Source organism: Lithobates pipiens, unplaced genomic scaffold (assembly GCF_037356315.1).
Source record: "Lithobates pipiens isolate NorthernLeopardFrog02 unplaced genomic scaffold, aLitPip1_a1.2 Scaffold_8, whole genome shotgun sequence".
Taxonomy (NCBI): Eukaryota; Metazoa; Chordata; class Amphibia; order Anura; family Ranidae; genus Lithobates; species Lithobates pipiens.
This window is the reverse complement of record NW_027507903.1, coordinates 65,208,642-65,234,180: the sequence shown is the minus strand read 5'-3', so window position 1 is coordinate 65,234,180 and position 25,539 is coordinate 65,208,642. Positions and strand designations below refer to the sequence as shown.

At 42.9% G+C, this 25,539-nt stretch overlaps 1 protein-coding gene across 1 annotated transcript in view; it reads left to right on the top strand.

Moving 5' to 3' along the window:
• GALK2 (galactokinase 2) overlaps positions 1-25,539 on the top strand; it is a 314,350-nt gene that overhangs the window by 34,873 nt on the left and 253,938 nt on the right. The window contains exons 2-3 of the mRNA XM_077473446.1: positions 690-778; positions 4,336-4,459. Of these exons, the coding sequence (XP_077329572.1) occupies positions 690-778; positions 4,336-4,459 (213 nt within the window). The remainder of the gene's footprint in view (positions 1-689; positions 779-4,335; positions 4,460-25,539) is intronic.

Below are 25,539 nucleotides of genomic sequence, written 5' to 3'. Positions count from 1 at the left end.
GCTGTGCATGTGATCAGCTATGACACCGAAACTTGCCATTTCATGGCTTGACAGTTGACATAAGCACACTGGCAACTGTGACAGTTATCACCAGAGGTATGTCTGAAATTTAACTGTTGTGGAAAACAGTTAAATTGGTGGGTTTAGTTCCACTCTAAGGCATTGGTGTAATTTGTAGGTTCTATATGTATAAAACAGTATACATCAATATTCTTTAGGCTGGGTTCACACTGCTGCGGCTAGGAGAACCGGATGTGATTCGCACAGCACTGCAGTGCAAATCACATCTGATCTCTGTGCGATGCGAGTTCAGCCATACAGATAGTAAATGTAAGTGAATTCGCATCGCACCCGCCACAAACTCGCACAGGACCCTTTTTTTGGTCCGCAGCAGAATCGGATCGCATGTGTGTTTACACCATACGATCTGATTCCTGTCCGAATTTGCAGATCGCACTGCGATATGTGAACTGATCTGGGGGTGTCATTAAGGTTTCACTGACACTCCCAGCAGTCCGCATAGGGCAGTGTGAACTGCCGACGGGAGGCTTGCGATGCGGGAACCCGCCGCGGATTCGCGGCGTTCCCGCATCGCTTCAGTGTGAACCCAGCCTTACAATTATCATCTGTTCCTCATGATGATTACAGAAGAAAATATATGAGTAAATGTATTCTCCTATGTTTTGCAGGTTTCTTAAACTGAAAGAATTGTTTATCTCTAAATATGGCAGTACGCCATCCTTCTATGCACGTGCACCAGGACGGGTAAACCTGATAGGTAAAACTAATTTTTTTAAAAAAAAATAGGTGTTCTATTCATATCAGTTTGTTTTATTCTATATAGTATGTTTCATGTTTTATGCATTGGGGATAATGTATATATTGTTCACAGAGGTTCATAGTGTTTTGAAAAAACAAAATTCCTCAAAAGTGGGTCTTTGATGAATCATGAGCACTCAAAAAATGAAAATTATATGTAAAACAGTACAAATTTATTACAAAAGGAAAATAACATCATCATACAACATGAATAAAACTGAAACACATTATAACAAAAACAGAAATGAATGAATGGAAGAGGCCCAAACCAGCTGTCAGGGATACGGACAGAATCCAAATTACAAATGAAAATTCTATCTGTCGCCCTGACAGCTGGTTTGGGCCTCTTCCATTCATTAATTTCCTGGACTGTTTGTTATCGTGTTTCAGTTTTAATCATGTTGTATGATGTTGTTTTCCTTTTGTAATAAATTTGTACTGTTTTTTTACATATAAATTTTATTTTTTGAGTGCTCATGGTCCTTCAAAGTCCCACTTTTGTGGAATTTTGTTTTTACATATTGTATTGGGGATGTGGACCTGAACCATCTTCTTTCTTTCTTTCTTTCTTTCTTTCTTTCTTTCTTTCTTTCTTTCTTTCTTTCTTTCTTTCTTTCTTTCTTTCTTTCTTTCTTTCTTTCTTTCTTTCTTTCTTTCTTTCTTTCTTTCTTTCTTTCTTTCTTTCTTTCTTTCTTTCTTTCTTTCTTTCTTTCTTTCTTTCTCTTCAAAACACTATGTACAAAAGGTATTTAACTAACATATATTCTAAATCATAATTTACAGTGCCTTGAAAAAGTATTCATACCCCTTGACATTTTCCATATTTTTTCATGGTCATGTTACAACCAAAAATGTAAATGTATTTTATGTGATAGACCAACACAAAGTAGCTTTAACCACTTGCCGACCAGCGCACGCCGATGTACGTCGGCAGAATGGCACGGGCAGGCAAATGGGCGTACCTGTACGTCCCTTTAAATTTGCCGCCCTGCCACCGGGAGCACGTCGCCGGCGGCGCACTCCCGCCCTGGTCGGGACCCCCGTGAGTCCAGTCGCGGGACCCGCGGACTCGATCGCCGCGGGCATACCCGCGATCGTCTCACGGATCGGCCGAATGAAGAAATGCCGTTGTAAACAGCATTTCTCCATTCTGCCTAGCAACTAGTGACGCTGATCTCTGCTCCATGTGATTGGAGCAGAGATCAGTGTTCACTAAATTAAAGCCCAACCCTCCCACAGTTAGTAACACGCCCCTAGGAACACTTAACCCCTACACTGCCACCCACTGGTTAACCCTTTCACTGCCAGTGTCATTTACACAGGAATCACTGCATTTATATAGCAGTGATTACTGTATAAATGACAATGGTCCCAAAAATGTGTCAAAAATGTCCGATGTGTCCGCCACAATGTTGCAGTCACAATAAAAATCTCTGATCGCCGCCATTACTAGTAAAAAAAAATAATAAAAAATTATTAATAAAAATGCCATAAAACTCTCCCTATTTTGTAAACGCTATAACTTTTGCGCAAAGCAATCAATAATCACTTATTGCGATTTTTTTTTTTTTACCAAAAATATGTAGAAGATTACGCATCGGCCTAAACTGAGGGAAAAAAATGTCTTTTTATATATTTTTGGGGGATATTTATTATAACAAAAAGTAAAAAATAATGTATTTTTTTCAAAATTGTCGCTCTATTTTTGTTTATAGCGCAAAAAATAAAAACCGCAGAGGTGATCAAATAACACCAAAAGAAAGCTCTATTTGTGGGAAAAAAAGGACGCCAATTTTGTTTGGGAGTCATGTCGCACGACCGCGCAATTGTCAGTTAAAGCGACGCAGTGCCGAATCGCAAAAAGTGGTCTGGTCTTTGACCAGCAAAATGGTCCGGTCTGTAAGTGGTTAAAGAAGTTCTCTGACAGGGGTCCGTTCAAATTTCTCACAATAATAGTACCAGCATCCCAACAACGATACAACACAAAGTAGCATATAATTGTGAAGTAGAAGGAAAATAAATACTTTTTTTTTTTTTTTACAAATACATATATGTGGCATGTATTTGCATTCAGCCCCTTTTACTCTGATCCCCCTAACTAAAATCTAGTGGAACCCAAGCTTTGAACATCTCAAGAAGCACTGTTCAATCCATCAACTGAAAATGGAAAGAGTATGTCACAACTGAAAACCTACCAAGACATGGCCGTCCACCTAAAATGACAGACTGGGCAAGGAGAGCTTTAATCATAGAAGCAGCCAAGAGACCCATGGTAACTCTGAAGGAGCTGCAGAGATCCACAGCTCAGGTGGGAGAATCTGTCCACAGGACAACTATTAGTCGTACACACCACAAATCTGGCCTTTATGGAAGAGTGGCAAGAAAAAAGCCATTGTTGAAAGGAAGCCATAAGAAGTCCCATTTGCAGTTTGTGAGAAGCCATGTGGTGGACAAAGAAAACATGTGGAAGAAGGTGCTCTGGTCAGATGAGACCAAAATTTGCCTTTTTGGCCTAAAATATGCTATATATGGGGGAAAACTAACACTGCACATCACCCTGAACTCACCATCCCCACCGTGAAACATGGTGGTGGCAGCATCATGTTGTGGAGATGCTTTTCTTCAGCAGGGACAGGGAAGCTGGTCAGAGTTGATGATAAGATGGATGGAGCCAAATACAGGGCAATCTTAGAAGGAAACCTGTTGGAGTCTGCAAAAGACTTGAGACTGGGGTGGAGATTCACCTTCCAGCAGGACAACGACCCTAAACATACAGCCAGAGCTACAATGGAATGGCTTAGATCAAAACATATTCATGTGTTAGAATGACTCAGTCAAAGTCCAGATCTGAATCCAATTGAGAATCTGTGGCAAGACTTGAAAATTGCTGTTCACAGACATTCTCCATATAATCTGACAGCTTGAGCTATTTTGCAAAGAAGAATGGGCAAAAATTTAATTCTCTAGATGTGCAAAGCTGGTAGAGACCCCAAAAAGACTTGGAGCTGTAATTGCAAGGAAAGAAGGTTCTACAAAGTATTGACTCGGGGGGGCTGAATACAAATGCACACCACACTTTTAACGTATTTATTTGTAAAAAAAAATTGACAACCATTTATCATTTTTCTTCCAATTCACAATTATGTGCCACTTTGTGTTGGTCTATCACATAAAATCCCAATAAAATTAATTTAGGTTTTTGGTTGTAACATGACAAAAGGTTGAACATTTCAAGGGGTATGAATACTTTTTTAAGGCACTATAAGTGAGAAATCTATCTCCAGACCTTTCTGATAGCTGAGGTCCCACAACAGAATAGACGGTAGGTTTCCAGACAGGAGTTCTGCCGTCAACATTTTATTAATCACTGTGTTCTCGTAGAAAGGTTAGCCTAAAACGTGTGAAGTCTTTTACAGAGTACAGACATGGGAATTTCAGTTTCATTGATTGGTATTTAATAAAGCATGCTGTATTCTATTTATATTTACTAACCTATGTCTTTATTCGCTAATACAGGGGAACATATCGACTACTGCGGTTATGCAGTTCTTCCAATGGCTATTGAACAAGATATATTAACTGCTGTTCAATCTGTTGACTCTCAGGTGCTGCACTTGGCTAATACAAACCCAGCTTATTTGTAAGTGATTTGTTTTCATTTTTCCACGGATTGGATCCATTGCTAGTTTTGAAATGCTTTTTTTCACATTTGAATGTGACCATTAAAATAATTTTGGTCAGTAGTTTTCTATAATTGGAACTGGTACTTAACTTCGAGCCAACATTTCTGCTAGTTTCCATGACCAGACCGTAAAACGAAACATGTTTTGTGATATGATCCTCTGAGTCAGCATTCCTCGCTTATTTTCCCCGAAGCCTACATTATTTTGTATGAAAATTGTGAGGCAAGATAAAGATACGTATCATATTTATTAAAAAACTGCCTTTAAGGCTTCATAAAACTTCTCACGCACAAAATATGTAAAACATGTTTTTCTACAACTACCCACGTGGGCCGTACATGTTTTTCTTTCTGATGTGATCAGACCAGATGGACAGTTAACCTTCACGGATTTGAGGGGAGCTGTAATTCATTATTTGGTTAACTAAGCTGATGATGGTAGACGGTATGTTGCAATATTTAAATCCTCTCTAGAACAAGAGCCTTAGTTATTTTTTAGATTTAAACATGTATGCAAATGGGATTTAGGAAACAACAACTCCATAGTCTTCTGGCCCACTTAGGCCCCATTCACACCTGAGCATAGCGTTTTCAGGCAGAAAATTGTGCGATTTTTACCATGATTTTGCAGTGGTTTTTGCCGCGATTTTGTGCAGGGCAAAAGGTCACCAATGTAAAAAGAAAAAAAAAACGCCTAAATCTGCCCGATACGAGTGACAAAAAAGGGTCCACAACTTGTTTGAGCTTCAGGCGACTTGGAGTGGAGATGTGAACCATCTCCATTGAGAATAATAGATTTTTTTCCCCTCCAGCGTTTTGTAGCTTAAAGTGGGGTGCCCCTAAAAAAAAAAAATAAAAAAAAAAAAATAAAAGTCAGCAGCTATCAAATACTGCAGCTGCTGACTTTTAATAATTGCACATTTAACCTATTCCAGGGTCCAGCGATGCGGGGGAACGAAGCCCCCCCTCCATTGTTCCCCGCTCCGCTTGCGGCGCCGTCATTCGTACTGTGGGCACCCGGCTTCACAGCCGGGCACCCACTGTGCATGCGCGAGTGGCACAGGGCGCCGTGATACGCCACACAGTCATCTGGGACATGTGACAGGTCCTAGATGACTGTGCGGCGCGAGGGGAAGTGATGTCACCAGCCCGGGCAAGGAAGAAGGCAGACTACCAGGGACCCCCTAGCAACAGGTATTTAGAGGTGAGTAAAAAAATTTTTTTTTCCAATTATTTTATTTTTATTTTTTTTAAGATTTTTAATCACCTTTTTATTTTTTGGTGGCAACACCACTTTAAGGCTTCAAGTTAAAAAAAAGCTCAGGTGTGAATGGGGCCTAAAGTATATACATTTTTTCATTTTTTTCAATTCTCTTGATGGCAATAGCTATTTGCATTGGTTAGCAGTCTGAAGCCAAGTTGTAGAGATACAACAGTCCCAATATAGTAAAACAGTCCTAATAGAGTACCACTGTATATTATTACCTGTGTTTTCCAGGAAAACAGATGTACATGGGCAGATATCTAGAGCATATCATAACAATCAAATATGAGATCAAAAGCATGTTACACATTTCAAGCAATGGTTTTATTCAGCAATGAAACTACGTTGTTTTTGGTCCAGTGCGATTTATACTGCAGTTGCAGGAGTCTCCAATCCAACCTCCAGTGTCTGATACAATAGCTTTTCCAAGGGGCACATGCACACATCATGCTAAAATGTAAAGCTCGTCATACATGGAGCATTTTTCAGCCAGTTCAAGATGAATCTGAACAACATTTGCTTAGTGGGATGTTCTGTCAGCACCCTTATGTCGAACATCCTTCAAATGAAAAATTAAAGGAGCCAGGCGAAAAATTGTCAGCTGAACAGTGCTTGCATCCAATCAGATGCAGACAGCATTCAGGTATCTTGACATTACAGTAGTCATAGTGGGAGATTCATACATCTGTGGTGTGTAGCATGGATGAAGGAATCTGTGTATGGCCAGCTTAACCGGTTCCCAACCAGCTCATGCAGATTTACTGCGGCACAGTAGCTCTCCTGGACGAAATTGCGTGTGTGTGTATGTGTATATTGTGTGTGTGTGTGTGTATGTGTGTATATATATATATATATATATATATATATATATATATATATATATAATGTGTGTATGTATATGTTTCCCTTTAAGAGCCGCCCAAGGGGGCACGTGCGCCGCCGGAAGCAAGCGCCCGCTGCATGACGGGGGACCCAGTGTGGTCGCGTGCACGGGTGCCAGCCGGAGGATTTGTGTGTGTAAACACACAAATCCCTGTCCTGTCAGAGGAGAGGAGACATGTCGTTTGTTCCTAGTAAGTAGGAACAGCAAAATGTCTCCTCTCCTACTCAGTCCTATCCCCATACAATTGGAACACAGTGAGGGAAAAAACAGTTAACCCCTTGATCGCCCCCTAGTGTTAACCCCTTCCCTGCCAGTGACATTTACACAGTAATCAAAGCATATTGATAGCACTGATCACTGTATAAATGTCAATGGTCCCAAAAATGTGTCAAAAGTGTTCGATCTGTATGTCATATTACTGCTAAAAATCGCAGATCGCTGCCATTACTAGTAAAAAATAAAAAAATAAAAATGCCATAAATCTTCCCCATAGTTTGGTTTGCGCAAAAGATATAGCATCTACAATCAATATACACTTATTGGGATTTTTTACTTTCAAAATATTTTATTTTCGAAACACAGCAAAAGGAACAAGACAAAGGCCCACATGGCCAACAGACGACATAATACAGCACTTGTACAATGCATAATAAAACGATTATTCAAAACAACCTTATGAAAAATTGTGTTGGATCCACCCACCAGAGGCTACATGAGGACCAGTGAAACTACCTTAGCCAGTACTCTGTCAAGGGAGCTTCTGCCGAGATACCAGGTCAAGGCTGATCCATGGTAACAAAAAAAAAGGAGACGCAAATTAGACAAAAGATTACTTAGCAGAACTAACCCCACAAGGGGATTGCCGTTATACTGTCTAATGTAGGGGCGAAATCCAGTGGTGCCAGCTGAGATTCCCTGCTAGCGGGGCCGAGGAAGAGCCCCAGCGGCCCCTGGGTCACTCGACACCCCTCGCGGGATCATGCTGTGCCGAGTGAGGGACCCAACCAGGGAACCTCCGCTCCCGAGAGAACACCCCTCCCGCCCCTATTATCGCCCATCGGATCCCTTCTGTTATGACTACTTGAACTTATGTTTAATTTGAGGTCAACTGTTGGCCACCCGGGCCATGCATGAAAGGAAAGAGGAGATAAGAAAGAAGAAGGGGTGGAGAGGGAGAAAGAGGGGAGGAAGGGGGACCCAGTAGAGTAAAACCAGAAGAAAAAAAAAGGACCGTGCTATCTGCCCGAAAACCAATGTTCTAAACCATATTGCAAGTGCTCATCGCCCCAATGGGGTGTGAGTCAGGGAGATGCCCATATGAAGAGGTTCCTAAACGAAGTCAAATTTGGAGCGGGAATCAGAGAGTATACTAGACAGTTTTTCTTGTGCCATTATCCAAGAGATTTTTCTCTGAGCGGCCTTGACAGAGACGGAGGGTTGTTTCCAAGCTTTTGCAATGGTGAGTTTGGCCCCTATTAGGATAAACTGTATCAATTTCCTAGTATGTCTGGAGGTCTTGGGAATTGGTTCATTAAGGAGAGCAATGGTGGGGGACCTGGTGACACGTCACCCGGCAACCCCATCAATAATTTTAAAGATTTTTCTCCAAAAGGGGCGTAACCTGGGGCACTCCCACCAGATGTGGATCAGAGTGCCAGTGAGGTGACAGCCTCTGTAGCACAGCGGGTCTGCCGAGGGGTATATGTTGGCCAACCTGACTGGAGTGTAGTACCATCGCAGAATGACTTTTAAACTAGCCTCTGCTAGAGACGTGTTTAGGATCCCTTTGTAGGATGAAAAGATCGCTGTGTGCCAGGACCCCAAGTCTCAATTAAACTGCAATTCCTCCTCCCATTTTTCCATAATCGAAGACTTAGATTTGGGCCGCGTCAGTGAAGAGTAAATGCTGGAGATACCTCCCCTCTGCTCCGGACCCTGACCACACCAAATCTCATAATCTGTGAAGCTAGGAGGGAGAGGTTTTTCGGTCCAAATGGAGTGTAGGAAGTGAGAAATTTGATGGAATCTAAATCTCTCCGTCATTGGTAGATCCAGTTTCTTAATGAAGTATTTGAGTGGGAAGGGGCCTGTCCTAGAGAAGAAATGCCCAATCCGGTACAGCCCTTTGTCCAGCCACCATTTAAAAGCTGAAATATTTTGACCCGGGGGGAAAGCCGGGTTATTGAACAGGTGTGCTAGCGGTGTAATAGGAGACGAGATGGAGCTCAAATTGCGTGTCCTGTCCCAGAGGGCTAGAGAGTGTGATAGGGTGGGCGCTAATATCGGGGGGTCTCTCTTTTGGGGAAGACCACATTAGAAAGTCTAAAGTGTGGTGTGGAGTAGCTTGTCTCTCTATCCCTACCCAGTCCGGCTTTTCAAACTTTGAGTAAATTATCGAGATCTGTGATAGCCTGGCCGCAACAAAATAGTGTTGGAGGTTGGGAAGACCGAGTCCTCCCTTCTTCCTATGATGATATAAAATGCTTTGGGGGATCCTGTACCCCTTCTTGCCCCATACGAACTGAAGCAGCTTACTCTGGAATGACTTAACATGCCTTCTGATGATTGGGATGGGCAGGGTACGAAATAAGTATAGGAGTCTGGGCAGGAGGGTCATTTTGAGAGTTAATCTTCCCCAACAATGAGAGATTGTGACCGGCCCAAGTGTTGAGATCTGTGGATAGCTTTGAGAACATAGGGGGATAATTGGTTTTGTACAAGGTTTCAATTTTAGGTGTTAAGTATACCCCCAGATATTTGATGGCTGTGTCATTCCATTTGAAGGGAAAGGACTGGCACAGCTGGGTAACCGTTTGCGGAGGTAGAGAAATGTTCATAGCTAGGGATTTTTTATAATTCACTTGCAGCCCAGAGATCTTAGAGAAATCTCCAAGGGTTTGGAGAAGATTCGGTAGGGAGGTGATAGGGGCGGTGAGGTATAAAAGGATATCATCCGCGTATAGCCCACATTTATGTATTTGCGACCCACAGTTTACCCCTTTTATATTATGGTTTTCCCTCAGAGCGATAGCAAGAGTTTCAATTGCTAGGGCAAATATCAGCGGGGAGAGAGGGCAACCCTGTCTGGTCCCTCTCGCAATCTGTATAGGCTCGGAATAATGACCCTGAAGCCTAATCCTGGCTTGGGGGGTGGAATAGAGGGATTTGATCAGCCCCTGGAATCTAACTCCGAATCCCCACCTTTCCATGAGCAACAGGAGGTAGCTCCAAGAAACCGAATCGAAGGCTTTTTTTAAGTCCAACGATAGGAGCATGCCCTCTTGTTTGGGCCCACCGTCCCAATTAGTTTGTAAGATCGAAATAATATCAATGGCCCTTCTGATTTGGTCTGGCCCTTGCCTCCCAGGGATGAATCCCACTTGATTTTTATTGACATATAGGGATATGAAGGAAGCCAGTCTGTTTGCTAGCATTTTAGTTAGGATCTTAAGATCACAATTAATAAGAGATATCGGGCGATAATTGTCCACTATTTCCGGGTTCTTGTCTGGTTTGGGGATCACGGAGATAAAAGCTGAGTTAAGGAGCGGGTCCAGCAGGTCCCCTTTGGTCTTGTAGTTACAAAATTCGGCCAAGTGCGGGGCTAACGTGTTTGCAAACGTTTTGTAGTAGGGGTTGGGTAACCCATCTGGACCGGGGGCAGAGTTGCATTTTAACCCCTTTATAGTGTCAAGTACTTCCTCTTCCCTAAAGGGGGCCTCAAGGATGTCCCTGTGTTCTTTAGAAATACGTGGGATTGGTAGTTTGTCTAAAAAGGAGTTAATGTCCTCCTTATGGTTAGACGGGGGAGCAGAATAGAGGTTCGAGTAAAAGGTTTGGAAGGCTTCCAGAATTTTCTCTGGATTGGATGATAGGCCTGACCCTGGGAGTCTTATACGGGGCATATTGTGAGATCTCGGTTTGGGGGACAGTTTGGAGGCGAGCATGGTACCTATTTTATCCTTCTGAGTGTAGAATTTATTCCCGCTCCATCTGATACTTTTTTCTGCCCGGGTTGTGAGGGCCAGGTTGAGTTCCAACTTTATTTCATCTATTTGAGGGATGTTTTCTCTCAGAGGGTTTTTCTTATGTTTTGCTCTCAGAGCTGCATAATCCTTCTCTAGTCTATCAATGTCAGCGGTTCTTTCTTTTTTCAATTGTGTGGCCAACCTTATGAATTCACCCCTAATAAAGGCCTTGTGCGCCGCCCAAACTGTCTCCATAGACGTATCTTTAGTCGTGTTCAGTTTGAAGTATTCCTGTAGAGCTGTTTCTATACTGGGGAGTCTGCTAGGGTCCGTGAGGAGGGATTCATTGAGTCTCCAGGGTTTGAAGCCCGGGGACTGGTTTGTGAGGCGTAAGTACAACAACACTATCGCGTGGTCTGAGAGAACTGTATCTCTAATCAGTGAACGCTCAGCAGAGGGAAGTAAGTGACTTTGAATGAGAAGGTGGTCTATTCTGGCAAATGTGTTATGAGGGTAGTCCCTGGCGGTCGGATTCAGTTCCCTCCATGCATCCGTCAAGCCCTGAGAATGCAACAGTTTTGCTATTCTATGGCTGACTTTGCGCGGGCGAATGAGCTGTTGTCCCAGTGGTTTAGCTCTATCCAATTCCTGTTCAAATGCGACATTCGAATCCCCTCCCAAAATTACTTTACCTTCAAGCATGGGGTTGAGGGTTTGGAAAAGGTTCGCAAAGAACTTATCTTGCCCCTTGTTTGGAGCATAGTATGATACTAAAGAGTACATTTGCCCTTCCACCAGGCCTTTTACCAAAATAAACCTGCCTTCAATGTCCCTGAAAACCGAAGTCAAAGAGAAGCCGCAGTCCCTAGCGAGAAGGACCGCGACCCCTCTCGTCTTGTTCTCGGCATTAGCGAGGAAAAAATTAGGATAGTGAGTGTGCAGAAAGGACGGGCTGTACCGGATTGGGAAGTGTGTCTCCTGTAGGAATACAATATCTAATCGAAGGGATTTATACAGGCTGAACAGTTTCTTACGTTTAAGGGGAGAATTTAGCCCTTGCGCATTATGAGAGGCCAGCTTCAGTAACTTTTTTAGTAGTGTTAGCCATGGGAGCAGAGGGTCAGATCACGTAAACATTCACCTTCACTTACCATTGGTAGAATTCTTTTGGGACCGGTGAAGAACCTCCCTGACTCAGTGGGAATCAGGCTGTAAAGCATCTCAAGGGGATGAACATCTGTAAAGTATACAAAAATGATTAAAGGCAGTATAGATAGCGGATAGCATTCTAACTGGGGGGGGGGGGGGGAAGGGGAGGAATAGAAAAAGGACTCCCAAGAAAAGCGCCGACCTCCGGAGGGGAGAAAGAAACTGCGGGGACGGATATCTCCAAAAAGGATAGAATAATCTCCGAGAGAGGACTCTCGGAGGTCCTAGCCCCTGAAAGCCCGAAGGAGTACAGGGGATAGGCAAAGACACATGTGTACCGCTCGGGACCAAGGTCCTCCTGAAAATTAAATTAGCATATTACTAAAACGGCAAAGAAGAAACTTATACTTCTAAAGTCTATCAGGGTAAAACGCAATGTAATTGGAAAACCACTGTAGTGTGGCTTAAGCAAATAACCCCAAAACAAGAATTGGTAGCAAAAATAGACAAAGCCACATAAAACAAGAAAAAAGAAGAAGAAAAAAAAAAGTTCACGATCTGCTAGCACGAGGACCGTATCTAGTCTTGTACGTGTACAGACTTCTTCAGCTAACAGACATAGTCAGCGTAGCAAGATACCCAGAATTCAGAAAAAAAAAAAAAAAAAGCCCATTGGCAGAGTAGGGGACACCGGCCCCCTCCAAAAATGGGAAAACTTTTTAAGATGAGGCTACCCAGAGGAAGTCAACAGGGGGTGGGTGGGGTTATGCGACCTTCCCCGAACAGGTATGTTGCAGTAGTAGGTCTTGCCGAATGAACTTCAGGTGTGGCCAGTGTCTCCAGAGCGTCTCGATTTGGATTTGGACCAAAGTGGAATCGAAGGGCTGACTGGGGGAGGTCTTTTCGCAGAGCTCGGTGGAGCAGCCGACGTATCCATTCCGGCGTCTTGGGAAATAATTTTCAAGCGAAGAAGGATTTGTTCACCAGAGGGAAAGTTTGCAAAGGAGTAGTTTTGGCCCTTGTATGTGAACTTTACCGCAAAGGGGAATGCCCATTTGTATTTGATGTCCTTCTGGATTAGCGCACTCAATAGCGGTTTCAAGGCACGTCTGCGTTGAATGGTTGAAGGGGCCAGATCTGCAAAGATTTGAATCGCATGGCCTTGGCATGTCGCCTGGGGAGCGGACCGGGCCTGCTTCATCACTTCCTCTTTAACTGCATAGTGATGTGGTTTGGCAATTATGTCTCTGGGGAGGCCATCTTTCCTGGGGGGTCCCAGGGCCCTATGCGCTCTGTCCAATTCCAGGCGTTGAGGGTCAATATTGGGCAATAGCGATTTGATCAGGTCTTGAGTCGCAGCAGTCACGTCCGTGATTGATTCAGGCAATCCTCTGATTCTGAAGTTATATCGTCTCGACCTGTTCTCAAGGTCGTCAATACGCGATAGAGCAGTGTCCAGCTGGTCCTGCATCGAATGAATCATATCAGAGTTCTGATTAGCAACTGCGGCTGTAATGTCCAGTTTAGATTCTATTGCCTCTATTCTATGGCCAATGTTTTGTAGGTCTGATTTGATCTCGGCAGTAATTTTTGCTGCTGTAGAGGCCAGACCCCTTTCTAACAGCATAGAAAGCTTTACAAAAAGGTCCGCTGTGGATAAGTCTTGCTCCTGGGGGAACTGTTCTGTTGTGGGGGGTCCCTGGAGTGAAGGTCTGAAAGCCTCCGTGGGAGACAGGGCCTGGTCAGCCATGGACAGTCCTATCAGGGACTCTGTGGAGGCCGGCGAGGGGGTTCCCAGTTGGGGGAAGTTCCCATGGAGGATAGGGGTGTAATTCAGGATGGCCGGGGATAGAACTTGCCTGTGTTCCGAGTTGTGATCCACGCTGTGAGCATGAGGCTACCTGTGTGCTTCGGCCGCGGCGGCCATCTTGGTACACCCCGCTCGTGAAGCCGCTTCGAATTGTGGCCCCAGATCGCATTTGGTTGCGGAGGAGGACATTCAGGGGGAATCCCTGGGTAGTCAGGAGACGGGGGCTACGGGGTGTCACCTCCCCGATTCGCGACTGGCCGCTCTGTGACCTCCGTTGGTCCAGTGTGGTGTGGAGGATCAGGCGCTAGCGGCCATCTTGGATCCCTTGCGCATGCGCACTCTATTGGGATTTTTTTTTTTTTAACATAAGTATATAGCAGAATACATATTGGCTTAAATTGATGAAGAAATTCGTTTTTTTTTTTTTTTTTTTTTATTGGGTAGGTTTTATAGCATAAAGTAAAACATTTAGTTTTTTTTTTTTTTTTTTTTTTTAAATTGTTGGTCTCTTTTTTTATAGCACAAAAAATAAAAAACGCAGAGGTGATCAAATACCACCAAAAGAAAGCTCTATTTGTGGGGAAAAAAATGACATAAAGTTTATTTGGGTACAGCGTCGCACGACTGCGCAATCAGTTAAAGTAACGCAGTGCCGTATTGCAAAAAAAAATGGCCTGGTCATGAAGGAGGGTAAACCTTCCAGAGCTGAAGTGGTTAAATAAAACAAAACTCAGTAGGAATCCTTGTGGTACATTACTAGTCTCTTACTATTGAACCACAATCTACTTTATAAAGTGTAATTTATCTGTATATTTATATTTATATCCATAGACAACAGGACTGTTGCTATGCTTGCAGTGTAGGTCATACCCCCAGGGCCACATCAATAAAAACTTGACAGAGGCTCTAATCCTCTTCTACTCTATCCAAAACTAAAACAAATGTTTTTGGCAACACACAGACTTTACTTCCTCAGCATAAAAGGCTTTGTGATAGGAAGACATCATTATGAAATGTGTTGGTGATGTTTACCAGTGCTCCTTTACCTGGAATTCATCACATGGCTCTGAGAATCATTTTCGCATTTTGTCTGATAGTTCTGGTGCATCCACTTTATGTTGCCTGTACATTATTAAGAGTTTTCTGATTTAAACAGTAAATTGTATGTAATTGTCTGATTGCAATGAGTCCATGGCTTTCCCTTCATTATTTTGGTAATAGTTGCCTTATTGCATTAGTGTTAGCATTTTACAGTACATGTCCTGCAGATGGTGGATGAGCCAGTTTATTGCCAATATTATCCTAATCCACAAAGTGCATAATTTACAGTAATGTTCTAATTTATACTCCATGGTTTTTGTTTTTTCCCTGAGAAAGTTTTATTAGAAAGCATTTGATACAATAGGATGAGATAAATGGAATTCTTCAGTTAAAGTAATCCAGATTTCCAGACGTCTTAAAATCCAGAATTAACCACATCTTTATTCTGTTGCGACTGTGCCCTGGGTTGAAATATTTTCCTCAATGAAAAGTAAACACATTTAAATCAATATCTGGCATATCGAAAATTATGTCTAGAAGAACAGATGGAGAGAGGCGAAATACTTGTTTGTTCATCTAGTTATTTTATGTGACTTGTTTTCTCTAGTTATTTTTTTTTTTTTCATCTGGTATTAATAGATTAAGATTATAAAACGGCCATTCTCACCCAGGATCCATGGAACCCTAGGGTTCCTCTAGTGTGGAGGTCGGCGTTCTGTCGATCCCAATATAGCTATTGATAGTGAGTGGTTGACGGTTAGATCGAGCCCCCGCAGTTCCGACCTGCGGTCATACTCAAAACTTCCCCTCCAAGCAGAGCCGTGCACAGAAGAAGCTACCTGAGCTGCTTGGTTACACTATCTACACCGGCTCCTGCAATCCTCCCCTTATATTCATCCGGACCATTTTCTAGGGTCACATAAAGATGCTCAGGAAGAACAGACAAGTACGCTATTACAAGGGCTTGTATTAGGGTAAAGGAAAATGGATGATTAAAAAAAATGCATTATACTGCAGGAGCAAATGAAAAGGGGACACAGTTCTGTCCTGTGAACTCTGCACTGTGTAGTCCTTCCCTGTGAACTCTACACTGTGTACCTCTTACCTGTGGACTCTGCACTGTGTACCCCTGACCTGTGGACTCTGCACTGTATACCCCTGACCTGTGGACTCTGCACTGTGTACCCCTGACCTGTGGACTCTGCACTGTGTACCCCTGACCTGTGGACTCTGCACTGTGTACCCCTGACCTATGGACTCTGCACTGTGTACCCCTGACCTATGGACTCTGCACTGTGTACCCCTGACCTATGGACTCTGCACTGTGTACCCCTGACCTGTGAACTCTACACTGTGTACTCCTTCCCTGTGAACTCTACACTGTGTAGCCCTTCCCTGTGAACTATGCACTGTGTACTCCTGACCCATGGACTCTGCACTGTGTACTCCTGACCCATGGACTCTTCACTGTGTACTCCTGACCCGTGGACTCTGCACTGTGTACTCCTGACCCGTGGACTCTGCACTGTGTACTCCTGAGCCGTGGACTCTGCACCGTGTACTCCTGAGCCGTGGACTCTGCACCGTGTACTCCTGAGCCGTGGACTCTGCACCGTGTACTCCTGAGCCGTGGACTCTGCACCGTGTACTCCTGAGCCGTGGACTCTGCACCGTGTACTCCTGAGCCGTGGACTCTGCACCGTGTACTCCTGTCCCGTGGACTCTGCACTGTGTACTCCTGTCCCGTGGACTCTGCACTGTGTACTCCTGTCCCGTGGACTCTGCACTGTGTACTCCTGTACCAAAGTTTGGACACGAGCCAAGAGCATTTTGTGTTGCATATGTTGTCACATGGAAAATGCTAAAAATGCATGGTTGCTACCTACATTTCGGGTGCCACTAAGAAATAATGGCACTGCAAGCGATTCGTGCTTTTATCGCGTTTTTCACGTGTTTGCAGTAACACGGACAGAAACCATCTTTTCTGCCTGCGTTTCTGCTACGTCCAAGTATGAACAGGGCCTAAAAATAGGGCGCTGTACCGGATGTTCTTTGATTTCTCCTGTGTTGTTCGGGTAGATCTCCACCACTCTAAGGTTGTCTAACCCTACTCTAGTGGTTCCTACGGGTTCCTTGACATCCCATCTGATGATGCCTTCCTAATTCCAGAGCCAACACCAATGACACAATGACCCTCAATTTTTTCATTTATTTATTTATTTATTTTTTTTGTTTAGGTGCTCCTTGAGACCTAAAAAATTATTTCACAGGTTCTTCTGGGTTAAAAAAAGGTTGAGAAAAGCTGCTATAAGCTATAAATTGTTAATGTGAAGAGATAGAAATATGGATGATGCTGAGGAACATTCTCATTAAAGAATAACTTTTGTTGAGGAAAGTAAAACATTCCCTTCTGGGTGATCTATGTACGTTGCAAGAATTTTAACAAACTTTGTTGTAGATTTCTACCTTTTGTTGTTCTGGAGTGAATCTGTATGGGAGTGGTTTTATAATTATCAATCGGCGACTGTACCAGTAGGGCTCTAATGAGGAAAGTGGCAGGGTCTGCATCAACTTAGATGTAATTTCCCTTTGGGAGCATCTAACCAAAAATGACATTTTTGTTGCAGGGGATGCCAAAAATCTGACTTGTATCTTAGTGCAGACTTCTGGGAAAATCTGTGAGCCAATCACACAAGCAGGGAAGAACATTTTCAGAACACCTCCAAGTTGCCATATTGCATTTTACACAAAATTACAGAGCTGCAGATTGAAAAGGAAATTGACTTTTTAATAACATTCAATTACAATATAAATTGTATATACTATATAATTCATTTTAATTTGCTTTTTTTCCCCCCCCACAAAAATGGAGTTACCCTTTAAAACCACATTTTCTCTACTAGTTTTGGCCTTTGGTGTTTGTGGTCCCCTTTGTGAATCTAATGCCGCGTACAAATGGTCGGATTTTCAGACGGAAAATGTTTGCTGGGAGCTTTTTGTCATGTGTAGGCTCCATCTGAATTTCTGACGCACAAATTTGAGATCTGGATCTCAAATTTTCCATCAACAAAATCCGTTGTTGGAAATTCTGATCGGTGTACACAAATCCGAAGCACAAAGTTCTATGCATGCTCGGGATCAAGCAGAAGAGCCACACTGGCTATTGAACTTCAATTTTCTCGGTTCATCGTGCGCCACCGTGTTCTTGACGTTCGGAATTTCCAACAACATTGTGTGACCGTGTGTATGCAAGACACGTTTTAGGACATTCTGTGCCCCCCTCCCCTTCAGGATCGATCTAGCGCTGTGCCCAGCTGCAATCTTCTCTCCTCTTTCCCTCTTCACACGGGGAATGACATTGGCCATTGGTTCCTGCTGCTGTCAGTCAAATTTAGTGAGGAGGGAGCAAGGGATGGGGCCATGCCACCCTGTGTGTGTCAATAGATGCACACAGCCTGGCTCGGGATTGAATATGCATGTCTGCCCCATAGCAAGCAGCTTGCAATGGTGGTAGACACAGAGGAAAAGGGGGCAAGAGATCGGACGGGGGACCCCAGAAGATTAGATTGAGGACCGCTCTGTGCAAGATAACATGTTTGTTATTTTAGGGAAAAATGCCTGTACAACCACTTTAATGTTGATTGAGTTTAGTTCAATTTTAGTGATAGTACCATTGCCCGCTTCTACCAGTGGACTACCTAACAGGGATCACAAATCTAGCGGGAGAGAAGCCCAAACTGTGTGTGCTATATGTCCACATCCAACAAATCATGTATAACTATGAACAGAATATGTAGTCATGGAGTTTGTGTGAACATATAGAAGAGAAACTGAGTACCATAAAAACAACTTTATTATGTACCATAAAAATCTGCTACCCAACATTATAAATTACTCTCCACACACAACATGCAAAGATTCCAATTGCAGTTTACCTGTGGACTCAACACGTTTCAGGAATCCTTTAGGAGGACATATGACAGAATCGGTACACTGGAACCCACCTAATCCTAGTCTTTAATAGAGTAATATCAGCCAGTAGGGTAGACTGGAATCCAAAGCATGTGTATGTTGCCTATAGAGGTGCAAATAAGTAAGCCAAGGTGAAGCCGCTGCCTCTCGGATGGAAAATTCAGGTGCATTCAGTAAATAGTCAGTGGTCTTGTACACATCTTATCAAATCTTAAAATAAAGGACCGAATTCCCAATGGGGAACCATCCAGACCCAATGTGAGTAAGTCACCATAAAGACAGTATGGCACTCACTTTGTGAAGGCACATATATTCCATATATTCCAAAGATGGGGCTCTTGATCAGTATCTTAGAAACAAACTCGGTTCACAGGAATTTTTCTCGTGGAGTGTGAACTGTAATCAGAATGTTTACATGTTCTGAACCCCCATGTGGAGAGTAATTTTTTTTAACCACTTAAGGACCAGAAAGATTTGCCCCCTTAATGCCCAGGCCATTTTTTGCGATACGACGCTGCATCTATTTAACTGACAATTGTGCGGTCATGCAACGTTGTACCCAAACAAAATTTATGTATTTTTTTCACACAAATAGAGCTTTCTTGTGGTGGTATTTGATCACCTCTGCATTTTTTTTATTTTTTGTGCTGTTAACATTTTTTATTTTTTTATTTTTTTAACTTTTTACTATAATATCCAAAAAAACAAACCCATTTCTTCCTCAGTTTAGGCCAATATGTATTCTACATATTTTTGGTAAAACAAATCACAATAAACATATATTGATTGGTTTGCGCAAAAGTTAGTGTCTACAAAATATGGGATAGATTTATGGTGGTGATCAGCGATTTTTAGCGGGACTGCAACATTGCGGCAGACGGATCGGACACTTTTGACACTTTTTTGGGACTAGTGACATTTATACAGCGATCAGAGCTAAAATAGCCTGATTACTGTATAAATGACAGGTAAGGGGTTAACACTAGGGGGTGATCAAGGGGTTAAGTGTTCTCTAGAGAGGTGTTTCTAACTGTCTCCCTCCCCCCCCCTCTCTCTCTCTCTCCCTCTCTCCCTCTCTCTATCAAAATGGGGATCTGTCCGTTTACGTTAACAGATCCCTGCTCTGGACCTCTGAGGAGTGATCGTGGGCTGCCGGTGGCAATTACGACCATGAGCATCCGCTTCGGCATCTGACAGCAGGCACGCCCCCCAATTGCTCTTAAAGCGGCCGACATACACCTACAGTAATTTGTGCAGCCGTGCCAACCTGCTGCAGTATAATGACGGCAGCTGGTCGGCAAGCGGTTAAAGCGATGTTATAACAACAAACATGTTATACTTACCTGCTCTTTGCAGTAGATTTCCAGAGAGCAGCCCAGATCTTCCTTTTCTTGGGTCCCCCGCTGGCGCTCCTGGCTACTCCTCCCCACGAGTGCCCCCACAGCAAGAAGCTTGCAATGGGCGCACCTGAGCCGAGGCGCTGCTCTTTGTGTCTATTCAGACATGGAGCTGCGGCTCAGCCTGCCCCTCCCCCCTCATTGGCTCACTGACTTTGATTGGCAGCAGCGGGAGCCAATGGCACATCTATCTGTAGTGTTTACTTATCTCTCTCCAAAAGTCCTGTGTTTTTCTTCTGCTCCGTCCTTCTGTTATTAGCAAGTTCTCTGACGCAGGAGATAAAAGCAGCTAGAAATTTGTGTCGGGGAGGGTGCTATAAATAGATTAGCTGAGAGCTGGTCTATTCACAGCACAGCTCTGCAAGTATCTTCATACCTCTGTCTATGTGGAAGGGGATGTGTGCCTTTCCTCCAATCAGCTCTCCCACAGTGTATGCCCAGACTCCGCACCTACTGCTGAAACAGGAAGAAAAAATTCTAACACAATGTACACTTTTAAACGATATACAGTATAGAGCTGAACACTGCAATATACAGTGGATGTAAAATGTCTACACACCCCTGTTAAAATGTCTGGTTTCTGTGAGATAATAAAAAATGAGACAAAGATAAATAATTTCAGAACTGTTTCCACCTTTTTAATGTGACCTATAAACTGTACAACTCAGTTGAAAAACAAAATGAAATCTTTTAGGGGATGGGAAGTAAAAATAAAAAAATAAAATAATGTGGTTGCATAAGTTTGCACACCCTCTTATAACTGGGGATGTAGCGCTGTTTCATCATTTGTTTCATCTCTGTGTATCATCTGAGACTGATTCACTGCATTGGTTATATGTGAGGGCTTACATCCACTTTAATGTCGTGTAATAGATTTTAATGGTACATAATAAAGTTGTTTTTATGGTACTCCGTTTTTCTTCTATATGTTCACGCAAAGTACAAACAACATATTCTGTTCATAAGTGGTCATAAATAGGATGAATAATTGTTAATACATTATATTTGGTAATCTAAAAAAATTTGCTTAAATCCATCAGTTTTCCCCTTTGCATATTTTCCCCTTTCTATCAAATGTATCGTTTTGAAAGGCTGTAATCTAATTTATTTTGAAATCTCTCCAGATACGTCATATTTCTCTATTGCCTTTCTTAACTTTCGATTTCTCAGACTTTTCACCTCCTCGGAGAGATAACATCTTTTCAGCACTTGTGAACTATAGTCAGATTACTAGTAATGTACATTTTTTTTTCAGCCATCTGTGTTGTAAATCTATTGTCTGTAGACTGATCTGTATTTTATGGTGTAAAAGGTAGCATGGGGAGTAAGAAACAGTGATTATATGACAGCAGAGGAAGCCAAGTGGTAAGGAACACATTCTTCATTATTGGTGAGGAGCGGACACACTTTCAGACGAGCATTGTGTTACCGTATATCACACTGCGGTTTTACAATAAATACTCCATTGTGAATTGTGGTTTATGTTAAAAAAAAAACATTTGGAAAGGAGTGAAGTTCAAAGTGGCCTCAAAAGAATTTGGCAAGGATGTTGGCTCTTTCTGTCATAGGCAGCTGAGATGTCTATTTTTTGGTTTGTACTTCAAATAACATGGCTACAAAGTGACACACAACTATATAGTCTCCAAAAATAATCCATACACATCCACTACCTAATGGCCTTGTAATGTTTACTTTTTTCCCCCTGAAATTTCCTACTGTAATTTTTCTGGCTTCTTGTAACGTCTATCGCAAGATCTCAAACCTCTTGTTTTCCCCCTCACTTTTGTTTGGAATGTGTACATTAGTTGTCGTCATGTGTATTACTCTATGCACACTACAAAACCCATAGTCCACAGTCTATAGTCCATCTCAGGAGTGAGCAAGAGAGTGGCTACGTTCCTACATACAGCTGAACCACGAGGGAGGAATGTAGCCACCCGCTAACAGGAAGTCACATCACAACCACAAAGCAAAGGAATTTGGAGGAGGCTTTTTTTTCCAGTTGGTTCAGTGGTTGCAAACCCTTACATATACCCAGTGACTTACATATACACAGAGATTAATAAATCCTCCTACATACATACATCAAACCTGTTTATCTGCAGTCTTCTCTTCTCTACATCAATTCAGAGCCCAGAATTTTTAAAGCTTGTCTGAGCTGTCAGAAAAAAAGGGAGAGGAGAACTAGTTACACTTTGCAGAGCTTAGTGAGGAGAGCTCTGAGAGATGATTGGAGGGAAAGGACGCCCTCCTTCACACAGGAACAGACCCGAGGCAGTTAATCACAGGCTGTGTGCTGGAGTGCCTTCCCCGTCACCATTTTTCTCTTGATGTCAGGAAAACGTGTCAGAAGTGATTCATGCTGATAAAGGAACGAAGCAGCAGAGAGAAATTACACTTAGTGCTCAGAATTTAGACAAATACACACTATAGAGCGATATACTTTGTTCATATTTTATTTCTGAGGTTTACAACCACTTTAAGAATACACACTTGACTGTTGTACCAGTGTTGAACCAGAACGTTTAACCACCTGACCTCCGAAAGATTTACTCCCCCTTCATGACCAGGCCATTTTTTTGTGATACAAAGCTGCATTACTTCAACTGACAATTGTGTGGTCATGCAACACTGTACCCAAATAAAAATTATGTATTTTTTTTCCACAAATAGAGCTTTCTTTTGGTGGTATTTGATCATCTCTGCGGTTTTTATTTTTTGCTCTATAAAAGCTCTTATTTCTTCATACATTTAGGCCAATATGTAGTCAGCTACATGTCTTTGGTAAAAAAAAATTCCAATAAGTGTATATTGATTTGTGAAAACGTTATAATGTCTAAAAACTATGGGATATTTTTATGGAATTTTAATTTATTGATTTTTTATACTGGTAATGGCGACGATGAGCGAATTATATTGCAGCAGACAATCGGACACTGACACTTTTGACACTTTGTGGAGATTAGTGACACTGATACAGTGATCAATGGTAAAAAATATGCACGGTCACTGTACTAATGACACTGGCTGGGAAAGGGGTTACACACCTAGGTAGATCAAAGTGTTGGATGTGTGCCTAGCCAGTGTTTTTGTGTACTGTGTGAGATGATTTTTACTAAGGGAAGTGATGTCAGAACAGAGCTGTGCCTTATTTATATAGGGAGAGCTGAATTCTGTGTATTTTGCTGACGAACGGTGGGTGCTCGGTAGACATCCATTCACCGGCATCGGCTGATCGGTTTATGCTGTGACATCACAGTAGAAGCGTCGGGGGCACCCGACCCCCTACCTGGAAGTTCAGGATTCCAGTATGTATATCTGATTCTACGCAGGTCCCCTGTAGCAGTAAATCTGCATTGGGACAGTTGACAAGTGGTTAAACAGATTACTGTGATTTAAGATGTATTATTTTTTTAAATAATAATATAACATTGGCATCATCAGGATCATCATTGTTTAAGCCTCTTTTGCACTGGCAGCCATACTATGAATCAGGCATTTGTTTTTGTCCCTGCATCTGCCCCGAGCTACATGCAGGCAACCTATAGAAGTAAAATCAAACAGCATGGCTGCAGAGACAGGTCAAATGTGATAGGGGCACCGAAGCGGGTGCACATCCTCCAATGCACTTTGTCTGCATTTGGGGGCTGCACATCTATTTACGCACGCCTGTCAGATTTGGACTGGTGGCTGCATCCATACAGTCGCTGCATCTAAACTTCCTTCAGTAGATTGCCTGCATGCAGCTCAAGTGTTTTTGAGCATTTTTTTGAAACAAAATTGCATGTTTTTGTAGCTTTTGTCAGACGTCTTTAAACTAAAAGGTGTGTAGTGCTGCTGAAAAAAAAGGGAAGAGAGCTGCTGTTTGAGCAGAAAACGAGTGACAAAATGCTTGAAATTTTTTTTATGAAAAGTGCTCATGTTGCACTTTTTAGGCATTTTCATGGAAGTCTATAGGGACAAAAACTATAAATTCTACCTGAAAAGAAACTCATGTACTTCTTTAAGTGACAAACGTTTTGCTATAAATGACAGGGCGCTCAGATGTGAACAAGGACGATTAAAAACAGTAAGTTTGTGCTTGTTTGTTTTTTCTCTAAGCGTCTTCCAGGACAGCCATGATATCCAGGGCTCCTCTTACCAGGACAGGAAACCCGTTAACCCCCACCAGATAAAAGCGCCGTCCTTCAGGCTCCATGTCCATATTAGTGGTTCCTCCGGACGGGGGTAACATGTTTCCTGGAACTGGTTCCCCTAGGTCTCATGAGAGTGGCTCCTGTGGCGTTTTGGGATGGTATTACTACCTTCTTATTGGTCCCATAGCAGCACATCCACCAGGGAAGTAGGTTTGTGGCTGCTGTCCTTGCTTCTCAGTGCATGGGGAATGTGTACGTTGGAGCTCTGGTCCGTGAGCTGCATGGCGGCAGTCGGTTTGTCTCTCCCTGTTAAATAGTGGGGCTGGAATATGCAGGGGTAGAGAGGAAGCTGCGCGCTTGAAGAAGCGGAGATTATGCATTGGCTGGTGGTTTTAAAAATGGTGAAACCCAGCAGAGGCTGCGGACCACTACAAGGGCAAGGTGGACTCTACTGCAATACCTGCACAGGCAGTGGAAGCAGGCCCTAACACCAGCTCCTGTTCCTTGCTTGCACATCTTGTGAGTGTTTTCCCCCTTGTAACCAGTAGTGACTTGGTGAAGGGGGCACATTTTTTTCTTGCCTCCTACATGGGGTGTTATGGAGTGTATGTGGCATAAAATTAATTGGGGTCATTTGTTCTCTTGCATTCCAAGACTCAGGACAAGGCCCAAGTGCAGCCACCAAAAAGGAAATGTGCGGTCTGTGGAAACAAATTGAGCTCCCCATGGAGCAAAGCAGTTTGCCGCACCTGTATAGACAGCCTAGTTAAGGATTGCCCGGTAGTCTCCTGTCAGAAAATGCTGACTTCTGTTAGAGATGAGCTTACGGTTACGTTTAGCTCATTTAAAACTCTAATTGACAAGATTCAAGTCCCCTCAGAGGGTCCATCTCCAGTTAGGACTTCAGCCGGTCCTAGCTCTCCACAGCAGAGTGCCGAGAGTGAAGACTCTGAGGCTGAAGCCGGATCTGCCCATTCTTCTCTGGAAGAATCGGGGTCAGATACAGGGCCCAGGTATAAGCTATCATTAGAAGATGTAGATGATTTATCTATATGACACTTGATGTAGAAGGGGAGGAGGTACAATTGTCTAAACATGACCTTATGTACAGGGGATTGCATAAGAAAAAGGCCAGAGTTTTTTCCCGTGCATAGTTCCCTTCTTGATACTATGAAACTGGAGTGGGAAAATTTCTCTCTTTTCCAGGAACCTAAAAAGGTTTCCATTTGAAGAGGACACAGCACAGCCGTGGAACAAAAATCTTTCAAACGTTTAAAAAAACTCGGACCTAGCATTTGACAATATGGGCACGCTTAGGGATCCGATGGATGAAAGAGGAGATATCCTTCACAGAGCCTGGTCTCAGCCATTGGGAATCTTAAACCAGCTCTGGCCTCCACTTGTGTAGCCAGAAGTTT